Source organism: Vidua chalybeata, chromosome 15, assembly GCF_026979565.1.
Source record: "Vidua chalybeata isolate OUT-0048 chromosome 15, bVidCha1 merged haplotype, whole genome shotgun sequence".
NCBI lineage: Eukaryota > Metazoa > Chordata > Aves > Passeriformes > Viduidae > Vidua > Vidua chalybeata.
In genome coordinates, this window is record NC_071544.1 from 2,676,485 (window position 1) to 2,687,750 (window position 11,266).

Below are 11,266 nucleotides of genomic sequence, written 5' to 3' on the forward strand. Positions count from 1 at the left end.
CCTCTCATCACAATCGGAATGATATCATTCTAGGACATAAGAGTTCACACACAGAGCAGCAAATTGCAGCTAGAGACCAAAACTGCTCTGCGGTGGCAATAATCCTATATTCCCCCGAAGGGCAGATCAAAAGCTGCCACTGATTTCTTAAGCACCCGTCAAAAACTCATTGCTCTCGACCCATGGCAACGGAGCCTGCACACCTGGCAGGACAGAAAGCTTAGTTAGGGGTGAGAGACGAGCAAGGTGTTGCCACTGACCGTGTCGAGGAGAGCGGAGGGCTCCGGCTGCGTGTCCTTGGGCGCGGGGCCGGGCGGCGGCGGAGGGAAGTTGGGGCTGAAAACCATGAGGTCGCTCTTGGCCGCGCCGTCCGCCACGCACAGGCTGCGGCTGTGGCGCTGCGAGTACGACCAGCTGCCCACTTCGCTGGCGCACACGAGCGTCGTGGGCCCGGGCCCCGAGAGCACGGCCGCCCGCGGCGCCCAGCGCGACGCCCCGTACAGCACCACGGCCAGCAGGAAGAGGCTCGACACCGCGCAGATGGCCACCACCAGCCACACGTTGGTCGCCGCGCTCGCCGCGCCGGGGCCGAGCTCCACGCCCAGCGCCGACCGCGACACCGACGACGACGACGACGAGGATCCCGCGGCCGCGGCCGCCGCCGCCTCGGCGGCCTCGACCAGCGACACGCTGAGCGTGGCCGTGGCCGAGCGCGCCGGCTCGCCGTGGTCGCGCACGACGATCAGCAGCCTCTGGCGAGGCCCGTCCGCCTCGTCCAGCGCCCGCGCCGTGCTCACCTCGCCGCTGTAGAGCCCCACGCGGAACGGGCCCTTGCCCCGCGGCTCCCACAGCTCGTAGCGCAGCCACGCGTTGTAGCCCGAGTCGGCGTCCACGGCGCGGATCTTCGCCACCACCTGCCCCGCCGGCGCCCCCCACGCCGCCCACGCCCACAGCGTGCCCGACTCCGAGCCCGCCGCCGCCGCCGCCGCCTCCGCTGCCGCCACGCCGCCCGCCTCCGGTGCCGAGCCCGCGGGCGGCAGCAGCGCCGGCGCGTTGTCGTTCTCGTCCAGCACGAAGAGCTGCACCGTGGCGTTGCCGCACAGCGGCGGCTCCCCCGCGTCCACCGCGCGCACCTCGAACTGCAGCACCTGCAGCTCCTCGTAGTCCAGGGGCCGCAGCGCCCACAGACGCCCGCTCTCCGCGTCCACCGACACGTAGCTCGACGCCGCCCGCCAGCCGCCGCCGCCCGCGCCGCCCTCCCACACCGAGTAGCTGACGCGCCCGTTGCCCGCCTCGTCCGGGTCCCGCGCCCACAGCCGCGCCAGCTCCGCGCCCGCCGCGTTGTTCTCCCGCGCCAGCACCGTGTACACGGCCTGCGCGAACGCGGGCGCGTTGTCGTTCACGTCCGACACCGGCACCCGCAGCCCGCGGCTGGCGCGCAGCGCCGGCGCCCCGCCGTCCTCCGCACGCACCTCCACCTCGTACTCCGACACCCGCTCCCGGTCCAGCGCCTCGCGCAGCACCAGCGAGTACGAGCCCGCGAACGTCGCCTCCAGACCGAACGGCGACGCCGGCCACACCCAGCACCGCACGCGCCCGTTCTCCCCCGAGTCCCGGTCCGACACGCTCAGCAGGGCCACCACCGTCCCCACCGACGCGTCCTCCGCCACCGGCACCGACAGCGACGTCACCCGCACCTCCGGCGCGTTGTCGTTCACGTCCAGCACCTCTAGCTCCACTCGGCAGTGACCCGACAGCGGGGGTGTCCCTCGGTCTCTCGCTTCGATCTCCAGGTCATATGACTGAGTGTCCTCGAAATCCAGTTCCCCGGCAGTCCGCACTTCCCCGGACTTTTCGTCAATTTTGAAAAGGTCCTGTATTTTGCCAGAAATCGCGTCGCTAAAAGAGTAATATACCTCTCGATTAATTCCCTCATCTTTGTCTGTCGCTGTTAGCTGGAAAAACACAGTTCCCGGGACCGTATTTTCGGATAGCTTAACTTTATATACTGATTGGTTGAACTGGGGCGCGTTGTCATTCGCATCCAGCACCGAGATCACCAGCTCCATTGTCCCTGTCAGAGACGGCCGGCCCCCGTCACTCGCTGTCAGCACCAACCGGTGCACGGGAATCGTCTCGCGGTCCAGAGATTTCGTTATAACGAGAACTACGTATATTTTGTTTTCGTCTTTGGATTTCACTTCCAAGCCGAAATGCTCGCTGGGGCTGAGTGTGTAGGTGAGCTGCGCGTTCGCTCCGATATCCGCATCCGACGCGCCCTCCAGTGGGAAACGAGAGCCCGGCAGAGACGATTCCGCGATGCTGAGGTTTTTGCGGGCGGCGGGGAAGATGGGGGCATTGTCGTTGATGTCGGTGACCTCCAGCTCCACATGGAAGACGCGCAGCGGCCGCTCCAGCAGCACCTCCAGGCGCAGCGCGCACGGCGCGCTCTTGCCGCACAGCTCCTCCCGGTCGAGCCGCGAGCTCACCAGCAGCGCGCCGCTCGCCCCGCTCACCTCCACGCTCGCCCGCCGGCCCTGCGCCACCAGCCGCAGCCGCCGCGCCTCCGCCTCGCCCGCCTCCAGGCCCAGGTCCTGCGCCAGACGGCCCACCACCGTGCCGGCCTTGGCTTCCTCCGCCACCGAGTAGCGCACCTGCCCGCCCGCCAGCGCCCAGGCCGCCTGCAGCACCAGCACCCGCAGCACCGCCGCACACCAGCGCTCTCCCATCGCCGCCGCCAACGCCGCTGTGGCCGCCGCCGCTCTGGCTGCCGGCCCCGGCCCGGGCCCCGCACGGCTCCCCGCCGCCGCCCGGACGCACCGGCTCTGCTGCCCGGCCCGCGCCGCCCCCCCGCGCTCACAGCCGGGCTCTCCGCCGCACCGGGGCGGAGCCGCCCACACGTCGTTCCTGAGCCTGCAGCGACACCGTGCGCTGCTCCGCCGCCTCACCCGATCCGCCACAGCGCCGCTGCCTCCGCTCCGTTAAGGCAATCCCCTCTGTCGTCTCCTCCTCTGTGCTCCTCTTAATTTTCTTATCTCCTTTTCTTTATCGATTGCTATTTGCTTGCATAGGTTCATTTCTTTCCCTCATCTTCTCCTTCCGTTATTTCCCTGGATTTCATCGGTTTGCCTTTTCTTTTCCCTTCCCTACTCTTTCCTTTATAGTCTTCCTATTCTTTTCTATTGCTTCCTCTCCTCGTTGTCCTTTTCATTTATTGCCCTGCCCTAATCTTTACGCCATCTTCACTGCCTTTCCAATCTTCGCTCTTCCTTACCCCCGCCGGCAATTTGCCAGTTGCCACCTGCGACGCGTCTGAGACGCAGCAGAGCTATCAGAGCTAATTATGGTATATCTCCACTAATTATGGTATATCAGCGCCGGGGCGCGGTGCTCCAACCGGTGGGAAGGCTGTTAGGAGTCAACTCTGCTCTAATCATAAGGTCGGTGTCTGCTAATCAGGTCCTTTATCTTTCTTCTTTTTTCTTCCATTCTCTTTTTTCTTTGTTACTTCCTTGCTCCCTTTCTGTCTTACCATTTACTTGTATAGTCAGTTTCCTTGATATATGTTTTTCTCCTTCATTATCTTTTTCTATTCTTTCTCTTCTTTTTTCTCTCTTTCCCTTCTGTTTCCTGATTCTCTTTCCCTATGCCTTCTTCATGCTTTTATCTGTCATATTTATTACATCCTTCATATAATTTCCTTTCTGTATCACTAATGTCCTTCTATTTCCTTTACTAATAGTCTTTCCAAACGTTTATATACTACTGTCAATGAACATGTCCTTTGGAAATGTTCTCATTCCTCTTCCTTGCAACGATTCCTTCCATTGCTTCTTTTATTCCACTTCTTCTTTGTTCATTTTCTTTTCCTGTATAATCTTCTCTTGTTTTTTCTTTGCTTTTTCTTTCTCTCCTCATTGTGCAGTCTTTCCATCCCCTTGTCTGTTGCTGCCTTCCTTGTATCTCCTATTGTATTTTTTTCCCTTAAGGAAATGTTTTTCAAATATTTACACCACCACATCATGAAGCACAGACATTCCCTCTAGCAAAAGGGCACTCCCACCTCCCATTCCTCATGACAGGAAATAGCCTTCTTGCTTTCCTCCTCTACCATGCACCTGCAGCTTCCTCTCCCTTCAGGATCCAATCCACGTTTGGAGCCTTCAGACATCTCAAGGACCCAAGAAACAGATCCACAAAGCAATCATACAGTAGAGAACAGCTTTGTTACATCAGAGAAGAGTCCACCCATGCAGACATCTAATGCAAAAAAAGCTCCAGAGTCTAAGTGACACAAGGAAGCTCTCCTTTACAAAATCAAACCCATCAGAGACCAGCATGATAATCCTCCAAGAACGCTGCAAAATAAAGCATGATGGCACCACAATCCTCATTTACCTGGATGGAGAGCAATTCTGCCTGACTCTATTTCACCTCCAGAGCTATTACAAAATTCACCACGGCACTGACACTGAAAGCATCCTCTGCATGCCCAGCACACCTACTCCTAGAAAAGCATGAAGGTCATTTCTCCATCTGCCTTTGCTTCCCTCTTCTCACCCTGTGCCAGGAAGCAGCAGGATCAAATGAGAGCACATAATGTGCTCTAAAGTGACAGGAATTTCAATTCAGGCAGTATTTAGTCAATCCAACGTGAAGATAGCACAGCTAAACAGGGGATGCCTTGAGAGGCTGCCTGGAACAGAGGCTGGATGGAGTTAAAGGAATAAAGTAGGTATTTATTGAAAGGTCTTCACAGGATACACCTTGGGCAGTACACGAGCCTGGCCGAGGCTACGCCCAAGATGGTCACGAGTTTTCACACTTTTATACGTTTTGGTCCATTTACATTTTGGGGTTAATTGTCCAATGACAGCTTCAGGTTATGAAGTCCCATCCTCCCAGACTGCTCTCCTCAATTCCCTGTTGTTTACACTTTTTGGGCCTGAAGCTGCAATGGTGTCCTTGGTTCTTGGGCCGGAAAAGGAATGTTTTGTGTGACTGAACTGCGAGGAGAACTTGCTAACACTTTATATAAAGTTCAGAGTTATATACTAATGCAGTACAGAATCTGGAAACTATGGAAAATGCAGTACAGAATCTGGAAACTATGGAAAATGTACCAGCAAAGCTAAAACTTAAGGCATCACAGGAATCAAAGTACACCTGTCTCTCACACACAGCCTCTTCGGGTAGGAGTAACTCACCTGCAGCATCACTGCTTGCTTCTTCAGGAAAAGAAACTCCAGGACCAGGAGTCCTTGTTTTAAGGGAAAATGTCCCTTTGTGCCAGCTAGAAGACCAAGACCAGGGAGATGAGTGATGCCATGGCCCAAGAAAGGCTGGCAGAATGACACAAATTGCAAAAAGTCCTCTCTTTTACCAAGACAATCCCAGATCAAAGACAAGTGATTAAAGGCATGGATGGCAAGTCACTTGATAAGCTGTAATATCACAGGGAACAACAGAAAGCAAGAATACAGAGAACTGCTGGAGGTCCTGAGAGGATCCCAGAAGAGCAGCACTACGTGGTGGGCATTTTCTCAAGGCTTTCTGTTGGCATCCTCTGTCACAAGGCACGGGAAATGAGATCTCCACAGCCAACCAGACATTCTCCAGTTCCTCCACAGCGATGCAGGCCGTGTTCTGCTCAGCATTTGTACTTCCCTGGGGCAACACTCATCCCCACTCAAATTCACCTTCCCCATCACACAGGCCCAGGCCTTATTTAATGCCACGCACAGGATCACTGCCAAAATATCAAACATTGCTCAACCTCAGCAACATGTCCTGCCTGTAAACACCACCTGCATGTGATCCAGGCCCTTGTACTTCCTCATCTTCCTTCATGATCACCACAAAAGATGTACACAATGTCTAAAAGCTCTTCCCAGCTACATGATCTTCAACGTGAATGCTTTGCTCCTTTTCAGTAATCTCGCTTACAAACACCACAGAGCTGCAGGTTAGAGTTGTTTAAATTTCTGTGTTTAGAGCTGTGACAGCTCTGATCCCAGCCCACACAGGTTTATTCCTTCAAGAGAACACAGCAAGTGCCAAAGCACATGAGCACTCACAGTGTCAACTGCGTGGGACAGCTTGCACCACATGAACTGGGCTAATCATGCAGGGTTTTGGGTGTTCTTGCAGATATCAGAACAATCCACATGTGACATCAGGACACACCATCTCTACTGAGGCCACTTGTGCAGTGCACAAGTAAAGGAAGTTGAGCACATAAACTTTACAACCATATGTAATAAAATAAATCCTTGTAAATCCCACCTGAGGAGGAGCAAGGAATCATCATGACAAAATCTACAGCTGTGTAAACTACTATGGAAGCCCACTACTACACGAGGATAGCAAGTTGAAGCATTCCCCTCCCACAACACCTTGAAACCTTCAACCTGAAGAAGTTGTTTCCTCAGACAACATTCAGCACTCTCCATCTCCCCAGCTCTTACCAACACATGGCCTGCACCAGGCAGGCAGCAGCAGAAGCCACAGTCCCTGCTGGAGACACTGCAAGGGACGTTGTGGGCATTTCAGTACCACACTCTCATCTCATTATCAGGAAGGCCTCCCACTCCACACCCTTAGGACCTAGGAAAGCATCCTCAAAAAGAACACAATGTTCCCATCCTATCTCACCTTTTCCTGTACAAATCCTTCACTCCCCCACTCTGAAGTGTGTTCTAAAGACAAATATATAACCTCATGATATTTTCCTTTATGATCCTTGGCCTCCCCAAGGATTTTCTCTTTCCCCACACAAGTCTTTCTGCTGCTCATGGTCCCCCCTCCCATCAGAAAAGGGCCAGGCCCTACTCTATACAACAGATCACAGTTTCCTTTCCTACCACAAGGTTCAGCGTGACCATCGCTGATCCTTCCCAGCAATGACACACCGTAAATATCCATGGATGGTATCATCAACACAGTGTATAGGAGATGCTCTGCTGCTGACACCTCATGGTTTCTAATGCTTCCTTATGAGGAATACAATCTTCAGTGGTGATGTGGGAACCTCTAAACAGCAATGGCATTGACTTTGTGCTCCAAGCACCAAAACTGTGGCAAGGACACTACTCTAATACATGATACTGCCTGTGTAGGAGAATGTTACTTAAAAATTGGTGGGGAAAGGTGATTCATGGATTTTGGGGGCTATTTGTTTGTTTCTTCATTACAGAAATGAAAATTTCCATTTTTAAAGCCCTTTTAAGTCTTGATCATTGATGTAACGATTGATGCAAATTCTGAGAGAACATCAAAAAAGGACAATGTACTTCACATTCGCTCTCTGGTCAGAAATGCAAATCCTCAGGAACGTGGGCAGCAGGAAAACTACAGAAAAATTTTCCTTGTGAAACACATACCTTGGGTCACACTCTTCTCCCTGAACGCTTTATACTACTAACCAGAACAGCATGATACTTGCAAAACGAACATAGGAAGATCATAGGAAATCGTGGCCACAACTACCCTATTTTCTAAATGAGTCTCATAGTAGAATGATAATAGAGAACTTTTGTCCTTCAATATCCACTTTACACCTTGCATCATACCTTCATATGACCATAATTAAGGTGGAGGAGGGCCGTTTCCAATAAAAAGACAAATGAATACCAGCACGGTTATCAGGCAGCAAAGGCTATGAGGTGATCCATCCACAGCGCCTGCGAGTCTGTCACCAACACAGCCTGGCTGTCTTGAACCCCTTCACCCAAATGGGGTGGAAATGCTACACATGAGAAACAGAACCCCCTTGCTGTCTGCAAATCTCACAACTCCAGCACCTCATGTGGCACAGAAAAGTAATTTAATTCCAGAGCAGAATTCACATTTAGAGCACCTACAGTAAATGCACAGGGACGCTGCCTTATCTATATTCTGGACCCTCTCAGAAAGAGCCGGGGGCTCCAGCAAGGTCGTGGTGACAGATGCAAATGTGCCTTTGGCATCCTTAAGGACCCGCTAAGTACCCAACGTCCGTAAGCCGTGGGAACTGAGCCCGGCTTCAAAGAGCAGCTTCTCAAGAGGGCGGATGAAAAGGAGCAGAGAAGGGAATGAAGGAAGGACCACTGACCGTGTCGAGGAGAGCGGAGGGCTCCGGCTGCGTGTCCTTGGGCGCGGGGCCGGGCGGCGGCGGAGGGAAGTTGGGGCTGAAAACCATGAGGTCGCTCTTGGCCGCGCCGTCCGCCACGCACAGGCTGCGGCTGTGGCGCTGCGAGTACGACCAGCTGCCCACTTCGCTGGCGCACACGAGCGTCGTGGGCCCGGGCCCCGAGAGCACGGCCGCCCGCGGCGCCCAGCGCGACGCCCCGTACAGCACCACGGCCAGCAGGAAGAGGCTCGACACCGCGCAGATGGCCACCACCAGCCACACGTTGGTCGCCGCGCTCGCCGCGCCGGGGCCGAGCTCCACGCCCAGCGCCGACCGCGACACCGACGACGACGACGACGACGACGAGGATCCCGCGGCCGCGGCCGCCGCCGCCTCGGCGGCCTCGACCAGCGACACGCTGAGCGTGGCCGTGGCCGAGCGCGCCGGCTCGCCGTGGTCGCGCACGACGATCAGCAGCCTCTGGCGAGGCCCGTCCGCCTCGTCCAGCGCCCGCGCCGTGCTCACCTCGCCGCTGTAGAGCCCCACGCGGAACGGGCCCTTGCCCCGCGGCTCCCACAGCTCGTAGCGCAGCCACGCGTTGTAGCCCGAGTCGGCGTCCACGGCGCGGATCTTCGCCACCACCTGCCCCGCCGGCGCCCCCCACGCCGCCCACGCCCACAGCGTGCCCGACTCCGAGCCCGCGCCCGCCGCCGCCGCCGCCTCCGCTGCCGCCACGCCGCCCGCCTCCGGTGCCGAGCCCGCGGGCGGCAGCAGCGCCGGCGCGTTGTCGTTCTCGTCCAGCACGAAGAGCTGCACCGTGGCGTTGCCGCACAGCGGCGGCTCCCCCGCGTCCACCGCGCGCACCTCGAACTGCAGCACCTGCAGCTCCTCGTAGTCCAGGGGCCGCAGCGCCCACAGACGCCCGCTCTCCGCGTCCACCGACACGTAGCTCGACGCCGCCCGCCAGCCGCCGCCGCCCGCGCCGCCCTCCCACACCGAGTAGCTGACGCGCCCGTTGCCCGCCTCGTCCGGGTCCCGCGCCCACAGCCGCGCCAGCTCCGCGCCCGCCGCGTTGTTCTCCCGCGCCAGCACCGTGTACACGGCCTGCGCGAACGCGGGCGCGTTGTCGTTCACGTCCGACACCGGCACCCGCAGCCCGCGGCTGGCGCGCAGCGCCGGCGCCCCGCCGTCCTCCGCACGCACCTCCACCTCGTACTCCGACACCCGCTCCCGGTCCAGCGCCTCGCGCAGCACCAGCGAGTACGAGCCCGCGAACGTCGCCTCCAGACCGAACGGCGACGCCGGCCACACCCAGCACCGCACGCGCCCGTTCTCCCCCGAGTCCCGGTCCGACACGCTCAGCAGGGCCACCACCGTCCCCACCGACGCGTCCTCCGCCACCGGCACCGACAGCGACGTCACCCACACCTCCGGCGCGTTGTCGTTCACGTCCAGCACCTTCAGTTCCACGCTGCAGTGACCCGACAGCGGGGGCCAACCTTGGTCTCTTGCTTCAATACGAAAATCATATATGCTGACTTTTTCGAAATCCAGGGCTGCTGTAAGGTGAATTTCCCCAGTATTCGTATTGATGGAAATCACATATTTTCCGCTCGGGGGAATTAAGTTCGTCACAGTATAGGTCACTTCACTGTTAATTCCCTCGTCTGCATCTGTGGCATTGACCCTCGTCACCAGCGTCCCCACCGCAGCGCTCTCCGGCAGCTGCACTTTATACACCGACTGGTTGAACTGGGGCGCGTTGTCGTTTGCATCCAGCACGGAGATCACCAGCTCCATTGTCCCTGTCAGAGACGGCCGGCCCCCGTCACTCGCTGTCAGCACCAACCGGTGCACGGGAATCGTCTCGCGGTCCAGAGGTTTCGTTAAAACAAGTTCAGGTTCAATATTTCGCTCATTCGATTTTTGTAAATCCAGAGAGAAATGCTCGCTGGGGCTGAGTGTGTAGGAGAGCTGCGCGTTCGCTCCGATATCCGCATCCGACGCGCCCTCCAGAGGGAAACGAGACCCCGGCAGAGTGGTCCATTCCGCGATGCTGAGGTTTTTGCGGGCGGCGGGGAAGATGGGGGCATTGTCGTTGATGTCGGTGACCTCCAGCTCCACATGGAAGACGCGCAGCGGCCGCTCCAGCAGCACCTCCAGGCGCAGCCCGCACGGCGCGCTCTTGCCGCACAGCTCCTCCCGGTCGAGCCGCGAGCTCACCAGCAGCGCGCCGCTCGCCCCGCTCACCTCCACGCTCGCCCGCCGGCCCTGCGCCACCAGCCGCAGCCGCCGCGCCTCCGCCTCGCCCGCCTCCAGGCCCAGGTCCTGCGCCAGACGGCCCACCACCGTGCCGGCCTTGGCTTCCTCCGCCACCGAGTAGCGCACCTGCCCGCCCGCCAGCGCCCAGGCCGCCTGCAGCACCAGCACCCGCAGCACCGCCGCACACCAGCGCTCTCCCATCGCCGCCGCCGCCGCCGCTGTGGCCGCCGCCGCTCTGGCTGCCGGCCCCGGCCCGGGCCCCGCACGGCTCCCCGCCGCCGCCCGGACGCACCGGCTCTGCTGCCCGGCCCGCGCCGCCCCCCCGCGCTCACAGCCGGGCTCTCCGCCGCACCGGGGCGGAGCCGCCCACACGCCGTTCCTGAGCCTGCAGCGACACCGTGCGCTGCTCCGCCGCCTCACCCGATCCGTATCTTCGCCCGCGCTGCCGGGCCGAGATGGGTATGTTTCCTGTCGTGTCTTGCTCTCGCGCTCCTCTTTTTTTTCCCTTATATCTTCCTCTTTCTTTGCACGCCGTCTTTCATTTCTTCTTGTTCTTCTTTCTTCACAGCCCTTTTCATTTGTCTTGCTCCCTGCAATTCCTTCTTTTCGGTCATGTTTCGATTTTCTTTCTTTTTTTTCTTTGTCCTCATTTCTCTTTCTTCATTGTCTCTCTTCTTTTTCGTCCTTGTTATGCCACTCTCCATTCTTTCCACTCCGTTCCTATCTCCTTCCACTCTCCTGTAGTCTTTAGCCGTGCAGAAAGATCCCGTGCAGTTTTCTCTGGCTCCGCAGAGACCACCACATGCGGAACCATCAGCTCTAATTAGGGAGCATCGTTGCTGGAGAGCTCTGCTGCTCCAGCCAAGGCTGTTAGGATCCAGCTCTGCTCAATGT

General features: G+C 57.8%; 2 protein-coding genes across 2 annotated transcripts; both read right to left on the reverse strand.

Moving 5' to 3' along the window:
- Window positions 1-203: 203 nt before the first annotated feature.
- On the reverse strand, window positions 204-2,729 carry LOC128795660 (protocadherin alpha-3-like). Its single transcript, XM_053956648.1, has one exon. The coding sequence runs from the start codon at window positions 2,727-2,729 to the stop codon at window positions 225-227; it is 2,505 nt and encodes an 834-aa protein (XP_053812623.1). The 3' UTR covers window positions 204-224.
- A 5,174-nt stretch (window positions 2,730-7,903) lies between these two features.
- LOC128795636 (protocadherin alpha-13-like) lies at window positions 7,904-10,606 on the reverse strand. The gene has a single exon (XM_053956610.1). The coding sequence runs from the start codon at window positions 10,571-10,573 to the stop codon at window positions 8,039-8,041; it is 2,535 nt and encodes an 844-aa protein (XP_053812585.1). The 5' UTR covers window positions 10,574-10,606; the 3' UTR covers window positions 7,904-8,038.
- Between the last annotated feature and the right edge of the window lie 660 nt (window positions 10,607-11,266).